The 20,081-nt window shown below is 46.5% G+C and overlaps 1 protein-coding gene across 1 annotated transcript; it reads left to right on the top strand.

The window, feature by feature from the left end:
* Positions 1–210: 210 nt before the first annotated feature.
* CASTOR1 (cytosolic arginine sensor for mTORC1 subunit 1) lies at positions 211–19,747 on the top strand. Its single transcript, XM_035098799.2, has 9 exons — positions 211–407; positions 5,761–5,831; positions 10,517–10,710; positions 11,745–11,877; positions 13,330–13,453; positions 14,762–14,875; positions 16,278–16,360; positions 17,912–18,006; positions 18,413–19,747. Exons 1-9 carry the CDS (start codon positions 295–297, stop codon positions 18,476–18,478), a joined length of 993 nt encoding a protein of 330 aa, XP_034954690.2. The 5' UTR covers positions 211–294; the 3' UTR covers positions 18,479–19,747.
* The last annotated feature ends 334 nt before the right edge of the window (positions 19,748–20,081 follow it).

The raw sequence follows: 20,081 nt of genomic DNA, 5'->3' as shown, positions 1-20,081 counted from the left end.
AGTGGGTCAGGGTCCGGCTCGACATAAGGCAGCATCCTGCGTTCTCAGGTGGGCTGCCTGAGTCCCGACACCCCTCCTCTTTCCAGCGGCGCCCATGGTGGCAGGCAGGCAGCCAAGGGGCGGAAAGGAGGCGGCGGTGGGTGGATCCCGGGGCGGGCGAGCCTCCTCCCCGTAGGCCGGGCCAGGCCTGGCTGAGGAGGCGGCGCCGCGGCCCCGGGTTCGCCTATAGCCGAGCGCCGGGGTTGTGATCCGGCCTTGCCGCTGCCGAGACACGCGCTTCGGGCCGCCGCCGCGATGGACCTACGGATCCTGGAGCCTCGCGTGCGGGTGCTGAGCCTGGCTCGCGGCGGCCTCTGGCTCTACACGCACCCGCTGCTCAAGATGCTGCTGCTGCCCCAGCGAAGCAGGTGCCCCACCGGGTCGGGGTCGGGTTCCTAGCGGCGTGTATGCGTGTCGTGCGTACTCACACTCGCGTGTACCAAGGGGTTGAAGGACGGAAAGGGGGTGCGAGAGTATCGAGGAGAAGGCTTCATTTAGCGAAGGTTGCCGAGCCCCATTTTATAAGCCCGCGCACGTGTAGATGGAGGTTGTGGGAAGATGGGCCAAGGAGGCGTGCTGAGTGTTGTTGTGGACCATCCGCAGAGTGAAGCCCTTTGGGGAAGGGGCAGAATTGGTCCCTGTTAAGTGCGCTCAAGTGCCGCAAAGGATTGGGTGCATACTGCGAAGTTGTGGGGATGGACCAAGGTGGTATGTTCAACGTGTGGATTGGGGTGTAGGGGGGCACGTGGACATGTGGACCAAGCGGTTGTGTTGGTGAGCAAAGGAGGCGTGTTTGTTTGTTTGTTTGTGTGTGTGTGTGTGTGTGTGTGTGTGTGTGTGAGAGAGAGAGAGAGAGAGAGAGAGAGAGAGAGAGAGAGAGACAGACAGAGACAGAGACAGAGAACTGGACTACATTTTTCTTCTCTCTCAAGGGTTTGGTTTCCTCCGTGCGTGTATATGAGTCTACTAGGAGGTTGTGGGAATGCACAAACACAAGAGTGCATTGTTTTGAGTGCAATGTGCGAAAGCCTCTTTTGTCGCTGCAGGATTGGGCCCACGTACCTGCGAGCTGTAGGGAGTGTGTGGAGCCTTCTGAGTAAACCTCATTTGGGGAGAGGACTGGGTCCTCTGTGCTTGTACCAAGGGATCCTGCTGTTGAGCCAAGAAGGGGTGTGTTGTGTGTGGTGGCAGATGCAATCCTGACCCCACTTGGACATAGCAAGGATTGCCTCCAAACTCTTGCTTTGCGTGGGATCTTATAGGATACGCAGGGTGCTTTGCTGCAAACTCTGGTTCAGGGAATTATTGAAAACACTTCTGTTTCTTTATCTGGGTTAAATGTGTGAGCCTTGTTTGGGCAGCAGGTTTCTTTGCTCAGCATCTTGTAACGCAGAATGCGCTACCCTGTTTAAAGCCCAGAGGACAAGCAGTTGAAGACCCAGCCCTACCTCAAACAGGCAAATCTGGTCTCTGTGTGCCTCTTCTCCCAAACCAAGGGTTAAAAGCTGGGTGTTGGGTGAGCAAGTGGTAATAATCATGTAGTAACAACAGACTATTCTTGCTGGTGGAACTCTGCTAAATCTTTCTCCTGTTTTTCAAAGCAAGCCCTTCAGTCCCTCCAAATTGCAGGCCAAGGTTTTAAATACGTTCCACTTATAAGCACTCCCAGGCTTTGTGCTTGGAGTCAAATGTGGAAAAAAACCAGTAGGTTTTTTTAAAAATAATAATAAATAAATAAATAAATAAAATAAAAATCCTTCCCTTAGGATTGAAAATGGATCCCCCCCCCTACTTTTTTCCTCCTACAGTCGGCTTGCAAAGGCTGGCAAAAACAACCTAACTAACACCCTCGGCTCACCCGCCTTGCAGAGAATAAGCAAACAATTACAGGGTCAATTACAATTACAGGATCAGCCCTTCCAACTGGATCTCGCATTTGGCTGGCAGCCCCTCTCTTTCCAATATATATATAAATACACACAGGGGCTTCCTCTCCAATTCCAGAATAAAAAATGCATGGTGGGGGGTGGGGAGAAGAGAACTCTTGCGAGTCTGGAACTCCAGAAGTCACTCCACAGGGAAATACTTCTGGAGTTCCACACTTGCAAGAGTCCTGCGTTTGGATTCTGGAATTGGAGAGAAAGCCCCTGCATTGTGCTCTTTCAGTTAAAGCAGCTGTTTCTGAAATGGGAGGTACTGCCCCCCTAGGGGGCAGTGGAAATAGGCTCCTGCTAAGTGACTTAGAATCATAGAATTGCAGGGTTGGAAGGGCTCTCAAGGGTCATCTAGCCCAACCCCCTGCAAAGCTGGAATCTTTTGCCCAGTGCGGGACTCGAATCTGTGACCCAGAGATTAGAAGAGTCTCATGCTCTACTGAGTGACCTATCCCAGATGTTGGGAAACTGGTATCCCTTTGTCCACATTAAGAGTTTGCTGAGCAGCGAAGTAGTTAACTAAAGATGGTAATCTAAGCCTCTTATCTAAGACTCTTGCTAAATGACTGTCAGACTCTGGGAAGCTGGTATCGCTGGATCAAGTTTCATCAGTTGTGCTGAATTAATTAAATTTAGTTTAAATCGGATTTTGAATGAATGCACGATTAATTGCTACTGTTTTGGATGTTATTGTGTTATTTACCTTCCTTAGTGGGTCATGCAAACTTCTGTTCTGAATAATGCATTTTATAGGGTGGTGAATCATTGAGTCCTAGTCCAATCCCCTGTAATGCAGGAATCTTTTGCCCAGCATGGGGCTTGAACCCACGACCTTGAGATTAAGAGCCTCCTGCTCTACCGATGGAGCTATCCCTCAGGGGCACTGGGGATGAGTTTATGGTGGCTTGAAAAAGTTTGGGAATCACTGATCTGAAGCAGATAATTTCATTGCTCATGTTCTGGTTTCGTAGTCCCATCACCCAGCCCAGTCCAAATAGCTCTGTAGCGGCTGAGGTTACATGAGATCACATCAAGATTTAGAGTCCCCAACACTGCGGAGCGAATGAGGGGTGGGTTGGGGGTGTGTGAAATAAAAATTATTCAGACACCACCATTGTTAAATTTTTGGTCTTTTGGCAATCCAGGGCTGCTGTTAAAAAATTCCTTCAGTAGCACCTTAAAGACCAACTAAGTTTTTATTTTGGTATGAGCTTTCGTGTGCATGCACACTTCTTCAGATACACTGGAAACAGAAGTGTCAGACCCTTATATATATACAGAGGGTGGTGGGGGTGGGTGGGAATGGGTGATGGGCTGATGGGAGTGGTAAACCTGTGGATGGCTGTTAACGGCTGCTGATGACTGCAATTAGTCCTGGGGGGGAAAAGCAAGGGCTGAGGCGCTAAAGAAAGCTTGATCATGCATAATGAGATAAGAATCCTATGTCTTTGTTCATCCCAGGTGGCTCCATGGTTTTAAGCTTGGTAATGAGTTCCAATTCAGCAACTTCACTTTCCAGTCTGTTCCTGAAATTTCTCTGTAATAAAACAGCTGCTTTGAGATCTTGTATAGAATGTCCTGGGAGATTGAAGTGTTCTCCTACTGGTTTCTCTGTCTTATGGTTCCTGATGTCAGATTTATGTCCATTTATCCTTTGGCGTAGGGTTTGGCTGTTGTTGCCTTTTAAAATCGCGGTACTGCCCCAAGTTCTGTTAAAATCCTCAGGATGGAGTTCTGCCTGGCATAGGATCCCCAACTGCCTGGTTTATTTTCAACATGGAATTAGGAGGTTTCTGTAGTGAAATAATCTGAATTTCTTCCATGCAGAGTTGGGATTGGTTTTCTCTTCTCCAAAATTCCAATGGATTAAGTTCTACAGCAATCAGAACATTTATTCGCCATTCGTAATATTTTACCTTATTTTCTTGGTATGTTACAATTGCAAGTTCTCGGCTGTCAGGAGTTTCTGGTTTGTTTTTAAACTGTGTTTTGCTGAAATGGCATATAACTTGCAGCAACAGGGGTCAGCAAACTTTTTCAGCAGGGGGCCGGTCCACTGTCCCTCAGACCTTGTGGGGGGCCGGACTATACCGGTATTTTGGAGGAAAAAAATGAACAAATTCCTATGCCCCACAAATAACCCAGAAATGCATTTTAAATAAAAGAATACATTCTACTCATGTAAAAACATGCTGATTCCTGGACCGTCCGCGGGCCGGATTTAGAAGGCGATTGGGCTTCATCCGGCCCCTGGGCCATAGTTTGGGGACCCTGCTCTAGGGGTTCTAAATAAGGGTCTGTCTCCCCTAGCCAGACCTGGAGATGCTGGCGATTGATGCTTCACTGTTGAGCTAACATGCCTTCACTATACTGAGTCAGACCATTTGCCCATCTAGCTCAGTATCGCCAGCACTGACTGGCAGCAGCTCTCCAAGGTTTCAGATAGGAAGCCTTTTGCCAAGGAGTCCTGTGTCTTCGCAGAGTGATATCTGTACATTTCCAATCCTTTGGAGACTCTCTGCGGTCATTATTTGTCCATCCCTCTTGGTAGAAGCAGAACTGAACAGTTACAGTTCTAACTAGGTAATTGATGTTGACTCCTAAAAATGTGAAATAGAATAAAAGAATATTATATTGTAGAGTTGGAAGGGACCCCAAGGATCATCTAGTCCAGGCTTCCTCAAACTTGCCCCTCCAGATGTTTTCGGCCTACAACTCCCATGATCCCTAGTTAGCAGGACCAGTGGTCAGGGATGATGGGAATTGTGGTCTTAAAACATCTGGAGGGCCGAGTTTGAGGAAGCCTGATCTAGTCCAAACCCCTGCAATGCAGGATTCTCAGTTAAAGCATCCATGACCATCCAACCTCTGCTAAAAAACTTCCAGGGGGTCATGTTTTTCTCCCCTCAAGCTTTTTGTCATGAGAATTGCAGAAGCGTCTGCTGGAATTTTGCAAGGGAGAATGGGAATGAGAGAATGGGAAGAAAACTAGAATAAGCACGGCTGTAGCTCAGTGGCAAAGCATCTGCTTTGCTTGTAGAATGTCCCAGCTTCGATCCCTGGCTTCTCCAGGTAGGGCTGGGGTCTCCACCCCCATCGTTCAGCCCGGACACTGAGTGAGGTCCAGCGCCAAGGGCCTTCTGGCGGTTCCCGTACTGCGAGAAGCGAAGTTACATGGAACCAGGCATAGGGCCTTCTCGGTAGTGGCACCCGCCCTGTGGAACGCCCTCCCATCAGATGTCAGAGAAATAAACTATCTGACTTCTGAAGGCAGCCCTGTTTAGGGAAGCTTTTAATATTTGATGGATTATTGTATTTTAGTATTTTGTTAGAAGCTGCCCAGAGTGGCTGGGGAAATCCAGCCAGATGGCCAGGGTATTTTTTTTAATAATAATAATAATAATAAAATATGCCTGAAATCCTGGAGAGACTCTGCCAATCTGTGCGGACTGTGGACAGTACAGAGCTAGATGGGCCAGTGGTCTGAATGTAATAGGCAGGTTCCTAAGTTGACTTTGCCTCCCATTAGACAACCATTAGTTGCATGTAGCAGCTGGCACTTGCGCTAGGCTTGGAAATGATTTGGAAGCAGATGCATGTGGAGTAATATATATGTAGCATATATATATATATATTTGACTCCCTTCAAAACTGCCTGCCTGCCTGCCACACCTTGGGCTAATTGAAATTTCTGGGTCCTTTTTTCAAAGGGTGCTTTTTTTCAAAGGCTAGCAAACATTCGTGCAGTTGGCTAAAAATTTTTAAAAATGCAATGCTGTCTTCCCAGGTGCAAATTCTTCAGCTTGACAGAGACTCCTGAAGACTATACGATCATGCTGGATGAAGAAGGCTTTAAAGGTACCAATGTCTGTCCTTTCCGTGTGTTGACTCCCAGCGTGGCATTGTTGCCATTTCCGACAGCTGTTGATTCAGTTTAATTTAGAGTGTGCCACAGGGGTTACTTGCACGGAGCTGCGTGAAACCCTCAAGGGGGAATGTTATGGTGAAGGAAGAGCTTATACATGCCAATAAAGGAATACTTGGGGCTTAAGTTGTTCCTTTTTTCAGCCTCAGGGCCACATTCCTTTCTGGGTGATATTCTGGGGGCCACATGTCAGTGGTGGGCAGGGCCAGAGGGAAAAATGGGTGGGAGCAATGGATGTAAAGTGATGCCTTTGTAGGGTAGGCTAGTGTCTACACTCTTCCCATACCCCTCTCCCACTGTAGGGCAGGCATCCCCAATCTGTGGCCCTCCAGATGTTTTGGCCTAGAACTCCCATGATCCCTAGCTAACAGGACCAGTGGTCAGGGATGATGGGAATTGTAGTCCAAAACATCTGGAGGGCTGAAGTTTGGGGGTGCCTGCTGTAGGGCCAACAAGTTCAAGAAAAGATTCTTGCTAGGCAAACATGGAAGGTGTAAAGCAGGCATCCCCAAACTGCGGCCCTCCAGATGTTTTGGCATACAACTCCCATGATCCCTAGCTAACAGGACCAGTGGTTCGGAAAGATGGGAATTGTAGTCCAAAACATCTGGAGGGCCGAAGTTTGGGGATGCCTGGTGTAAAGCAAGGCGAGAGAGGAGGCGGGGCCTGGGGAGAGTCCAAAATGCCAGATAGAATATGAATAATTCCCCATCCCTGACAATGCAATTTTCCGGGTTTAATTTTCTTTGCTTAAAAAAAAAAAGCATTTTCTCTGATGGTGAAATGGCCTATCACAAGGTTATTATGCCTTTTGGGTCTTAACTGGCACCTTGGTTGGAGTTTACAGTTATTTAAGAGCATTCATACAGTACTTTTTTAAAAAGTTTTAAAATTTTAAAAAAATCTTCACATATGTCTAAGAAAGCTGGACAATATATCCTTAAAACAAAAAAGTGTTGTAAAACTAGTCATACAAAAACACTAGTAATATAAATATAAAAATAAAACGGAAAATTCTGAGGATTCAGATGCATGGATCAGAACCCAACCTTATGGGTCACAGAACGCCTGGACAAAAAGCAATGTGGGGAAAGGATTTAGGACCTGCCACTGAGCCTTAGCTGGATTGGAGCAAAAGTTCATCTAGTCCAGGAAGCCCTGAGAAAAGGATGTTTTTTTATGGAGGTTGGCAGGCAACATCCTTTGCATGCAGACAGCCCCTGGCTCAATTTCTGGCATCTCCAGTCTTTTTTTTTTTTTTAAATGAAAAGTACCCTTCCTTAGTACGAGATGCTGCTCATTAGAGCAGGTGAATACTGGCCTGCAGGGACTTAACACACTGATATTATAAGGCAGGCAACTTCCTATGTGCTGTTGATCAATTTTGCCAGGTGACCCCGCCCTGGACTTAATTTTGAGCATTATCAAGAGATTGAGAGAGAGAGAGAGAGAGGGGAAAAAGAAAATCTCCCTGCTGTTCTCTGCTTTTTCCAAGTATAGGAGGGAACAGATGGAGAGCAGATGTTGGTATTGTGCGTCTTGTTTTATTTACCCCATGGGGAAGAGGGAGCAGGGCCACAGGAAGGGAGATAGGAAGCTGCCCTGGTCACTGCTGACAACAGCAGCTTTTGTATAACTGCTTCCTGGATCTACTCCAGAATGGCTTTGGCAGGACATTTTTCAGAGCGGACGGAAGGCGTGGCCTTCCCAAGCTGTGATTTCTTTTGGTGCCGTTCCCATGGAAAAGCAACACACAACACACACACACACACACACACACACGGTCCATTTGAGTGATGCATAATTGTGGCTACCTGGCTGCTTGTGTGAGAGAAGCTGGAAGAGGCCAGGCAGGTGAAGTCTTGGTTTTTTACTCAGCCAAAGGATATTTTGGGGGTTCCCCCCATTTTATTTATCTCATATACCGCTCGATTGTAAAACAAACAAGCAGACCTCGGAAGAACTTACAGAAAGAAGGAAACAATAAAATTACCAGTAAAAAAAGAAAAAGAAAATATGTTAAAAAAAATTTAATCCGCAAAAATAGGTCAAGGCACCCAACCTTCTGTGTGCCGTCCATGTCCTGATACATGCATAAACAAAAATGTTTTAAGCAGGCACCAGAAAGAGTGCAGTGAAGATGCCTGCCTGATGTCAAGTGGCAGGGAGTTCCAAAGTATGGGTGCTGCAGTACTGTATGGTGTATAGGCAACCTGGAAAGGCCATGGGGGGGGGGGTCCTTCTGTGGGATCTCCAGTGTTTAGCATTCTCTCCAGGCAGTGACTGGGATTTACACAACTTTGATAACTTGCCTCCGAGATGTTTGCTTTCGTTCACAACAGATTCTCTTAAAAGGGCCATTCTGACCCTCTCGCCGCCCCCTTGGAAATTGAGAGCAGCTGATTTGCCAGTGTTCCCCCCCCCCCCCCCGAAGTCAAGATGCAGTTTTATTCTCTGGATAAAAAGCTCTGGTGCTTTCTTGGTTGATGTTTTTTTTTTTTTTTAAGAAATCATTGCTCTCGTTCCCAGGATTTCTACAGCCTGGTGGGCCATTGTTCTTCTGAAGGACTCCATCCTGTTTCCTTGGAACAGAAGCCCCCAAAAGGCCCATTCGAAAGTAACCCTTTGCCTTCCGTTGGGAAGGGTAGGCAGCGCCAGCAAATAACGTAACATCTTTGCTTCCCACCTGCACTGCCCCCTCCCTCCATATATAAATGTAGATAAGGTTTGCGGATGTGCCTTGGCACCCAATCCAGATGCCCTTTGTACATTTCCCATGGCACGAGAGGGGGAGCAGGAACACCTTTTGCACCCGTCTGTTGAGTTCCTCATGGCCCCACCCCTGTCATGTGTTGCGTCCGAATATCTGCAAGTTAGAATCTTGAGTTAACATTCTGAGTTAGAACCTTGGGTTAAGTAAGGTTCTCATTTAGAACATTGCGCAGTGCAGGGTTCTAAACTGGAATGCTCTGCCAGTAAAGATTCAGCAGGTATCGTCTATATATCATTTTTTTTTTATCATCATCGTTATTATGACGGTTACTAAATTGATTACCCACTCTTCACCAGCAGGCCCCATGGTGAGTTACAGCAATTAAAAACTTAAAATTAAGAACAGTTAAAACAGGTTGCAGCCACAGGAATAGGGTGAAAACACACACCTCAGATTTTAACACCTGAGAAGGTCTGTAGGGAAGGAAGCCATCTCTTGGATATTTGTAAGTGTTAGAAGCTTGGTTTAAAGTTCTGACTTAGAACCTTGAATAGTGCAGGTTTCTAAATTTTGGGGTGCTCTTCCAATAGAGATTCAGCAGGCGTCTTCTATGTTAAGGCTTATAAAGGCCGCTTGCTGGAAGCTGGGGGGGGAGTGCTCTTGCGCCCGGTTCCTGCTTGCGGGTTTGCCACTGTGAGAAGAGGGTGCTGGACTCTTGATGGGCCAGTGGTCTAATCCAGCAGCCTCTTCTAGTTCGTCCTCGTCGTGTCTTTTGGTCTGGTCGAGCAAAGGCAGTTCTTATCTTCTGAATTAAACCTCTGGAGTAGCTGAATCAACAAGAATCCTTGTTGGCCGAGAACGCCGTGTACTTGCTTCCCTCCTTGGCTGGGGACTGTTCTAAGCCCCCCTTTTGGCTCTGCTTCATTCTGGGGGGAGAGAGAGAGAGAGAGAGAGAGAGAGAGAGAGAGAGAGAGCGCTAAAATCGCTGGTTAGAGGGACAGTTTGTCTTAGGTGGGAACGGGCTTGCCAAAGACATCAGAGCCCATTGGCAGGGAAGTGGGGAGGCAAGGGTCTTGGGGTCTTGCAGTAAACTGCTGCTTCTGATTCCAAAACCTCACTGGAAATCAAAATTCTGTGAAGTTCCCTGGATCGTTTTAAAATAAGAGACAAGGTTTTTTTTTTAAAAAAAACAACAACTTCCATGTAAAAACTGTAGCACCATTTTGTTTATTTAATTAAAAGTCCCTCCAAACAGTTTAATCCATGTTTTTAAAACATTCCTAAGTGCTACACACTCTGCAGTACAAAAGGATGCATCACCCTGTAATATTCAGTAGGGTGCATTGCTGTGAGTAGAATTTCCCCAATCTACGTAACCTTGCAGGTCTGTGCAAGGGGATAAACTTGGTTGTTCGGGTAATCTTTTATGTGGGTACCAGGGGCTACTGCCCCGTTTTCTCTGCTTGTCAGCCCTGCCTACCTGCCAACCCCTTTGTCAACCACCCTTCCTCCACATCTGAGCAACACCCCCTTCATTAGACCTTACCCACTTCCTTCACTGTCTTTTCACAGCTTGACCAAAGCCCCACCCCCTGCTTGCTAAACCTCTGTGGAATGCTTGCCTCCCTCCATTAAACAGCTCACTTGGTCCACCAGCACTGCCTGCTTGCTCGCTCGCTTGCCTGCCTGCTGTCCTGTTGTGACGACAGCCTTACGTTCTTATATATATAGGAAGATAAAGAGATTTAGTTCAGGCTTTGACCTGCGTAGACAGTTGTGTGTAATATTTGTAATTTTAGCTGATGAACATAAGTTGTACTTCATCAGTAGTATTCTATTTTTCTGGGGGGGGGGGAGGAAGCACAAAAACAAATCTTGGATCTCCCCCCCACCCTTGTCTTCCAGAGCTGCCCCCGTCTGAGTTCCTGCAAGTCGTAGATTCCACCTGGCTGGTGCTCAATGTCTCATCCAATGGCAGCGCTTCCGCTAACCTCCAGCCTATTGGGGTCACCAAGATCGCCAAGTCCGTCATTGCACCACTGGCAGAGCACAACGTCTCGGTGCTCATGCTCTCCACCTATCAGACAGACTTCATCCTGGTGAGTCTTTGGGGGTGATTTCCCCCCCCCCCCCATCCCCAGAGGAGACAATTGACAATTGTAAGGGGAGGAGGCCACCTGAGGAAGGGCTGGCTCTTACTGCTTGAGCGCTTTGTTTTCCCAAAGGCCCGAACTCCAACCCCCGCAGCTCCCAGAATTCTTTGGGGGAAGCCATGATTGTTTAAAGTGGTGTTATAATGCTTTAAATGTTTGGTGTGAATGTGGCCCAGGAAAAAAAGACCTGTTTTCTTTAATCATAGGATAGTGGTGGACAATTGGTTTCAGGCTGAGGGGCCGCATTCTGTTCTGGGCAACCTTTTGGGGGGCCACATTCCGTTCTGGGCAGTGCCCAAGGTGAAATTGGACAGAGCAATGGATGTAAATTTAACCTTTGTACAGTAGGCTAGTTTCTGCATACACACTCCCACCTTCCTTCTCTATCCTCCATTTGGACAAGCAAGAGGCATGATCAGAGTGCAAGGACACATTCCAGCCACGCAGAACCACTCAAGGAGGGCACGAAGCAATGCCAATGTGGGGTGTGGCCGAACACCAGATAGACAGACTTAGAAGGCCACACTTAGCACCTAGGCCCGAGGTTCCTAACTCTCTTGTCCTAGGCTGTTGATCTTATGCATAATAAAAGGAGACTCTCCTAAGGGCACCAGATGAGTTTTGGCCAGAGTGAGAATTTGAACTGTAGACTTTCGGCCTCTTGGGCCACCACCAGTGGAGGCTAGTCAGCTAGGACAAATGGGGCAGTGCCCCACCAACCTCAGCCTGCCTTCACCTGCCTGCCTTCTTATGACCAATGAAGGGGAGAGGCCCTGCCTGTCAGTTTCCTCCTCCTCCTCTGTGTTCCCCTTGTAGAACTGAAGGAAGAAGAGGATGGGGGACAAATGCTCAAATTAGTTGGCTCCACTTGCCACTGGCGCCACCTACTGTTGGCCTCCCTCCCTGCCTTCTGCCCTACCCACCCCAAAGGGCACCAGCCACCACTCTGCACCGGCGACGACCGTGGCTCTTTTTTCCAGGTGCGGGAGAAGGACCTCCCTGTCGTGATCCACACCCTGCAAGGCGAATTCGATATTTACAAGGAGGTGAACGGGGAGCCGGTCCCCGCGAGCTGTGATGACGTGACCAACGGGTTCCTCAAGCCAAAGCAAGGTGAGGTTTTTGGAACAAGAGAGGGCTGCAGTGGAAACAGCCTCTGTGTAACTTTATGGCCTCCTTTGGAGCCTTTGAAATTGGATTCCTTGTCTCCACCGCCACCCTGTTTTATCAAATATGTCAGGCCAATCCGATGGGGACAAAGTTCATCCATTGTGTTGATGCTCAGAGGAGAAGAAAGTATCTTTTTGTTTTGCTTAGACAATAGGGGGATTTGTGCTTTAACCTTGCAAACAAAGCCCTGGGAGTTGTTGGCTGATTTAAAATATTTTTTTTAACAGTCGCCACTCTCTTAGTAGAAAACCAGGAAACATTTAAAACTGGGGTTTGCAACCTTTTTTTTTTTTTTTTTGGCCGTGCCCCACCAAGCATCTCTAAAATCCTGGTGCACGCCTCCCCCCTGTGACATACACCGTATTTTTCCGTGTATAACACGCCCCCTCTTTTGGGGGACTCCAAATTGAGAAATGGGAGGAGATTGCCCAGAGTATAAGATGACCCCCAATTTTTTTGCAGAATTTTAAAATAAAAAAGCCTAGTCTTATATATGGAAAAATACGGAAATTCTTATTATTCGAAAAGTGAACTCCTATTCACGTGGAGGAAGCCTAAAGGGCCATTAACTTGGTCTAAACAAACTTCCAAAGAACATAGCACCCATAAAAGAGAAAAATGAAAGAACGAAAGGACAGGTGAAGTACTGAGAAATTGTAACAACAACAACAACAACAATAAGATGAAGTGATATGAAAAAGTAGCAAATAAAGTTTCAAAACGTATAATAGAAAACTGAAATGCATAAATATAAAATTTGAGCTCACCTCAAGATAATTAGACTTAAAGTTCGTGAGATCCTTGTGCTTCATGCCTGCTGCAGAGATATTTTATATTGGGTACCAATTTAGTCCGCTTCAGTCTCAAGTCTCCTCGTTTAGTGATATCCAGTCGATTTATTTTCTTCTCGAATTGCCCCCCTGTGGGGCATGTGCCCCACATTGAGAACTGCAGATTTAAAACATTAAAAACCTATAAAGGTAAAATTGAGCAGGCAGTTAAAAGAACCCAGTAACCAAACTATATGGACCTGAGCAGTGTTTGAAATTTTGACACTCGAAATGTGGGTTTTTAGGACTCGCCATGTTTCTGTGATTGCAAGAGAAGAGGGGCCTTACGGTGAATGGGTGGGTATTAAATTGTAACAACAACAAAATTCAACGTTGTTGGATGTCTCCAAATTCTAGTGCAATGAGAGGGGGGAAATGAAGATGGCTGTTAGCCAAATGGGCTGTTGCTGCAGGTGTTGTGCAAATGCAATTCAGCCCTGCCCCTCTGCTTGGAAATTCTCCTGTCATTGGCAAGGCATTCCCTTGTCTGGTCCAAGCCAATTGCTTGGGAATTCTGGCTGTTGCCGTGTCAGGTGTCTTTAACACTTTTGTCTCTTGTCCTTAGATGTGAACCCCACTGTCCATCCTGTGCAGAGCCCCCAAAATAGGTTCTGTATCCTGAGCATCTCTCCAGACTCCTTGCCCGCTATCGCCACAATCCTCATTGATGTCCTGTTCTACTCACACAGGTAAGAGCACAGCAGAGGTGTAGCGGACACCAACCATGGTCTGCTTTCTGTGCAAAGATTAAAGCTTCCGGTTCCGCTCTGCCTTAGTGGAGGCAGCCCCCACAACAGCAGGGAGTTCGTTGGTGAAGGAAAAGCAAGGATGATTGAGGGTAATCATCCTTGCAAATTCTCCCCAGGGACGGAGGGAACGGGCTTCACTTGCAGTTTGTCTCAGTACCTGGCTCTCGCTCCTGCATGGAATGCAGGGGGCAGGGAGCTAGTGTGTGTAAAAGCCCTTCGCCTGCCGAAAACCCTCCAATGCCGCCATTAAGAAGCAGAGGTTCTCCTGTTAAATGGAGCTTAATTGGGCTAAAGTACAGGCGCATGCTAGAAGAGATGAGGTCACAAACTACGGAACAAACCAACTGCAAGGACTTTAAGGTTTGAATTTGAGATAAGACTTCATTTGGTGCAATAGACAGTGGGGCGGAGCGGGGAGTCTATGCTTTCTTTATTTAAAGTTTTCTTCTCTACATTTATGATTTGGCAACCCTCCTCTGAATGTTAGTTCAAATTATATTTGTACAAGTGAGGATGGAAGAAATTGGATTATAATTATGGAGTATAACAAACGGAAAGGTGTGCGTTAAAAAAACGGAAAATGGGAGGGAAGCTCTATTTTGCAAAAGGTTTACGGTGGAAAGTTAGAGCTGACTCTTCCCCATCCTTTATTATTTATGGAGTGAACTGAATCACGATAAGAAGACTTGGAATTTAATTCAATTGGAAGTATAATTGCTCATATATCTTCAGCTGGAAGGAAAGATGAAAGCAAAAATCGGGAGAAAGAAAGCTATAATATCTTACAAGGACAGGAAGAAACACCACGGACAGAATAATTTCCACACACAAGAAGAACAAGGATATAGTTTGAGTTCCTCATTTGCAGTCTTATAAATCCATTTCATGTGTCAACATGAATACCGTAGAAGTTATTAATATTGCAGTTGTTGTATAAGGGATCATTATTATGACCAGAATGTAATTGAAACAAATAAGATTTTGGAACGCAGAAATACATAAAATCATCAAACCATCAATTCTAACATGCGGAGGGCCCACTTTAACTAAATTAAATAATTTGGTATTTGAATGATTGGTATTCATAATTGTAATTGGTATTGTTATAATGAGGCTGTTATTGGACTGTAATTGAAAACAAATAAAAAATTATGATCCCCCCAGTTTTTTAAAAAGCTGGTCGGTTAGTGCTCTTCAGTCCTTTATTTTGGCAACTCATGTGTTTTTTCCCCTCACCCCATTTTTCAGCCCCACAAAAGAAGCTGCTTCAGCCAGCCAGGACCTCGACTCCATTACTTTCTTTGCCTTTTCGCTGATTGAGGGCTACATCTCCATCGTCATGGATGCTGAGACCAAGAAGAAGTAAGTGCCAGCTTTGTTGCAGGTAGCAGGAAAACTTTTATTAAATTAAAAGTTTGATGTGATGCAGCCGCTAAAAAAGCCAATGCAATTCTGGGCTGCATCAATAGGAGTATAGCATCTAGATCAAGGGAAGTAATAGTGCCACTGTATTCTGCTTTGGGCAGACCTCACCTGGAGTACTGTGTCCAGTTCTGGGCACCACAGTTCAAGAAGGATACTGACAAGCTGGAACGTGTTCAGAGGAGGGCAACCAAAACGGTCAAAGGCCTGGAAACGATGCCTTATGAGGAGCGGCTTAGGGAGCTGGGTATGTTTAGCCTGGAGAAGAGAAGGTTAAGGGGTGATATGATAGCCATGTTCAAATATATAAAAGGATGTCATATAGAGGAGAGTGAAAGGTTGTTTTCTGCTGCTCCAGAGAAGCGGACACAGAGCAATGGATTCAAACTACAAGAAAGAAGATTCCACCTAAACATTAGGAAGAACCTCCTGACAGTAAGAGCTGTTCGGCAGTGGAATTTGCTGCCAAGAAGTGTGGTGGAGTCTCCTTCTTTGGAGGTCTTTAAGCAGAGGCTAGACAGCCATATGTCAAGAATGCTTTGATGGTGTTTCCTGCTTGGCATGGGGTTGGACTGGATGGCCCTTGTGGTCTCTTCCAACTCTATGATTCTATGAAATGCTTTCTGAGAGTAGGGCTGCATTCCCACAGCGGTTTATTCCATGTCCCTAACATTTCCCTAACTCTTAATTTCCCCATTATATTTGAGCTTTTCCATGACTCAGAAGCCACTTCTGGGAAACGTAGCAGAACATTATGGAAATTCCGCACTCATTTTTGTATTAATTGCTTCAAGGAAGGGGGGGGGTCTGTTTGCAGCCCCGCTGAACATTCCCACAAAATGAAATTTAGCATAGCATGCCAGTACAGTATATCAGTCAAAAGGCTTACAAGCTCCAGTGTTATGAGAGAGGGAGAAATACTCTTCTCTGTCTGCTCTCGCCTTGCCATGCATCTTTTAATAAAGGTCTATTATGTTGCCTCTTGATCTAACCTTTCCTTATAGGGAGGCGCTGCATTCCCTTGAACATTTGTGTTGCCCTTTTCTGAACCTTTTTACAAACGCTGCAATATCCTTTTTGAGTTGAGGGGACCAGAACTGCATATACAGTATATTCCAAGAATGGTCACAAACGTCTTTCACAAACGATGGCAATGTACAGGGCCAGTTGAAGCATCTCCTGGTGGGGGTGCCTGTCAGGGCAGGAATCCCCTTTCCTGCTTGAAAGCCCTGCGACAGCACCTCGTAGTTTGCCTTAGGAAATTGCCCAGAGCCTCACTTGGGTGTGGGGCTTTAGAAAAGGTGCCTGTTGGCAGTGACTAATTTCTCCTCTCTCCTCCCAGGTTCCCCAGCGACCTCCTGCTGACCAGCTCCTCAGGGGAGCTCTGGAGGATGGTGAGGATCGGTGGGCAGCCCCTGGGCTTCGGTAAGTGAGTGTCTGCATCCTGACGTTCTGAGCTCTGCTTTTCCTTGTGGCCGGTGTTACCGGTAGCCGCAGGGATGGCTGTTATTTTTAATAATATGAGATGCTAGCCATAAAGTACAGCCTTGCAAGTGCTCAGTTACCTGATCGCCTGTGGCGAGTTAGAATTTCCTCCAGGCGAGCAGGCAGTGAGATCTTGCAAGAGCTGATGCTTTCTATTCCCTTCCCTTTTAAGCCACGCTTACCTGGTAAGTGGGGGTTATCTACAGGGTCGGATTTAGGTTTGATGAGGCCCTAAGCTACTAAAGGTAATGTGGCCCTTTATATGTCCAGATGTCCTTTGTCAACAACAAATTTGTCGCTGTTTTTTGTGTTGAGGATATACTGTATGGTAATTTATGGACCTAATAGGGATCTAAAGCCATTTGCACATAACAAATAGGAGCCTCCACAACACAAAACACTGTTGCTGTATGTAGGTTTTATTTTATTTGTTTTTTATCTTATATTTTGGAAATGTACATCCAGTTTTCTTCCCTTTAAATTTTTTAGGGGCCCCCAGGAGAGTGCGACCCTAAGCTATAGCGTGTTTAGCTTATACGTAAATCTGGCACTTGTTATCTAGTAAAATGTGTTTTGTGCAGCTGGTACAGCCTTAGTGGGGCTATTTTAAGAGCTACCTTACCATGTAAAGTAAAGGGACTCCTGACCATTAGGTCCAGTCGTGACCGACTCTGGGGTTGCAGCGCTCATCTTGCTCTATTGGCCGAGGGAGTCGGTGTACAGCTTCCAGGTCATGTGGCCAGCATGACAAAGCCGCTTTTGGCAAACCAGAGCAGCACACGGAAACGCCGTTTACCTTCCCGCCAGAGCGGTACCTATTTATCTACTTGCACTTTGACGTGCTTTGAACTGCTAGGTTGGCAGGAGCAGGGACCGAGCAACGGGAGCTCACCCCATCGCGGGGATTCGAACCACCGACCTTCTGATCGGCAAGCCCAAGAGGCTCAGTGGTTTAGACCACAGTGCCACCCTGCTCATATATATAGTTTGTATATTTTTTTGGGTCTAAGCTGCTCAACATAGTGAAAAGTGGGATATTATATGTGTATTTAAATAAATAAAATAAAACATAAGCCATGTGATCAAACGCTGGAAGGTAGGTGTTGGCTGCCATATTATAATCAATGGGGAAGGCATCCAAAAATTCTGGGAGCTGTAGTTTGTTGAAGGTGCTGAGAGTTGTTTTGAGTGCCCTATTCCCCTCCCAGGGTTACAGTTCCCAAAGTGGTTTAATGGCCAATCAGGGAATTCTGGGAAATGGAATTCTGCGAAACGGGAGGGGATTTAGGGGTCTCCTAACTACTCTCCGCACCCTTAACAAACTGCAGCTCCCAGAATCCTTTGGGGGAAGGGGAAGCCAGGACAGCTTAAGTGGTATCATAGCGCTTTAGATGTATGCTGTGCATGTGACCTGTGCTGCCCAGGTCCAATCAGTGCTTAAGAGAAGGGGAGGGTTTTTTTTACTTATCACCTGCCTTCTTGCCTCCCCAGATGAATGTGGAATTGTGGCTCAGATTGCCAAACCTCTCGCCGATGCAGACATCTCTGCGTATTACATTAGCACCTTCAACTTTGACCATGCCCTGGTAAGTCAGTCAAGCCGTCCTCCAAATTGTGAGCAGCTGCCTACCGAATTTTAAAAAATATATGATCGTTTTAATGTTTTGTTTAGAGGCCTTGTTTGTTTGTCTTTTGCACTGAAGCAGCATACAGTGGTACCTCGGTTTAAGTACACAATTGGTTCCGGAAGTCTGCACTTAACCTGAAGCGAACTTTCCCATTGAAAGTAATGGAAAGTGGATTAATCTGTTCCAGACAGGCCCGCGAAGTACTTAAACTGAAAGTACTCAAACCAAAGCGTGCTTAAACCGAGGTATGACTATAAGTTTTGGTAAATGAAAAGATAATATTCTAAATCCTCTTTTAGCTGTGCTGCAGGGAGGAGATGCTATTTGGTACAGCCGGTTTGCTACCCTTCCCCATCTCTTCCAGGTTCCAGAGGACGGCATTGATAACGTGACCCAAGTGCTTCAGACACGGCAGGAGAGTGGGAGATAGCCCCTTGGCTCAGTATGTACGCCGATTTCTGCTGCGCCTGTCACCTGGTGTTCCCGGGAGCAAGGCGGAAGCCACTTGCCCTGAGTGTGAGCCGAGCTGTCCTTTTTTTCACAGTGTTTTCTTGGGAACGTGGAGCGACTGGTGCGTCTCCCTCTAGCTGGAGGAGAGCTGTTGTTCCTTCTCTCCCAAGAGGGGAGCCCCAACCTGTGCCTTATCTAGACAACTCCCCAGAACCTGGTCAATCAGTTCCGATTGTCTGCGTCAGACTTTAGTATTCTCCAAACCTCACTCTAGCCTTCTGGCCCTATCGTTTAGTCCTCGGCCTAGCTGTATCTAGAGCCAAGGAGGGGGATTCCTGCTCCTGATGGGCTTCTGGAGAACCAATTTCTCTCTCTGTTTTTGCACATTACCTGAGATTCTCCAATAGGAAGACAAGCCTGGAACTTTTTGTTGTTGTTTTCGTTGTGGTTGCTAATTTGTTGGAATTGCACAGTTTACTTATTATTGTGATTTTTATTTTTATTTTTTTTGATCCACAGTGCTAAGATTGGGAAATACTGGGGCCATTCCTTGTTGAGGTGGTTGGCAAAAAGCACACATTCACACCACAAGTTTTAAAGCTCTAGGATACCACTTTTAAACAGTCCTGGCTTCCTCCAAAGGATTATGGGCGTCGTAGTTCGTTGAGGGTGCTTAAAATTATGAAGACCCTCTATTTCCCCTCCCAGAGCTGCATTTCCCAGAGATCGTTGGGGAGACGTATTGACTGTTATCACACTGCGAATTGTAGCTCTGGAAGGAGAATGGGGCGGGTGCAGGGTGTGTGTCTCCTCCAATGACTCTTAACAACCTACAGCTCCCATGATTATTTGAGAGACGCCAGGACTGTTTAAAGGGGCACCATAGGGCTTTAACTGTGAATGGTGGGACTGTGGCCTAAGTGATCATCGTTGTTGTTTTTTAACTCTAACCTTAGCCAAGTTCCCATTTGTAGGCCGCTTGCCCAGTGGCTGTTTTAAGAACCACCGATGCCTGTCCTGCTCCTTCTTTGCTTTCTGCTGGGACAGTGCCCCCCCTGTTTTAACAGTATTAAGGTGACACTCATTCCTCCAGGTGTTCCCTCCAGATGTTGCCAAGTTGGCTGGAGCTGGCATCTGTCAGTATCTGCACGACCCCCCCCCCCCCAATTCCTTAATGGACAGGATACTTCATCAGATCTTTGAGCTAGAGGAGGGTGAGGAGAAGGACTTGAGAAAGAACCCCCCCCCCCACACAAAATTCCTCTATTTCATGTGGCCTTAAAACATGAGGGTGCCTTATTGTGCTTTATCATGAAGCATTTATATACTTTAAAAAAAATAACGATGTATGATGATGTATGAAGTTAGTCACATTCTTCTCGCTCCTCCTTCCTTTGGGCTACGGGCGAAGGAGCTCATGCCAGGTATCCTGAGAAATGTATCACCCTCCACCCTGTGTTTGATTTCATTTGATTTTTGGGAGGAGGGGGTAGACAGACAGACAGACAGACAGACAGACAGAGGAGCAGCTGAGCCAGCATCAGCAGCCCAGTCAAAGCAGCCAGAACAGAAGATGGAGGTGG

This window comes from Zootoca vivipara, chromosome 17 (genome assembly GCF_963506605.1).
Source record: "Zootoca vivipara chromosome 17, rZooViv1.1, whole genome shotgun sequence".
Classification (NCBI taxonomy): domain Eukaryota; kingdom Metazoa; phylum Chordata; class Lepidosauria; order Squamata; family Lacertidae; genus Zootoca; species Zootoca vivipara.
Note: the sequence above shows the minus strand (reverse complement) of the source record. Positions and strands in the feature narration are given on the sequence as shown.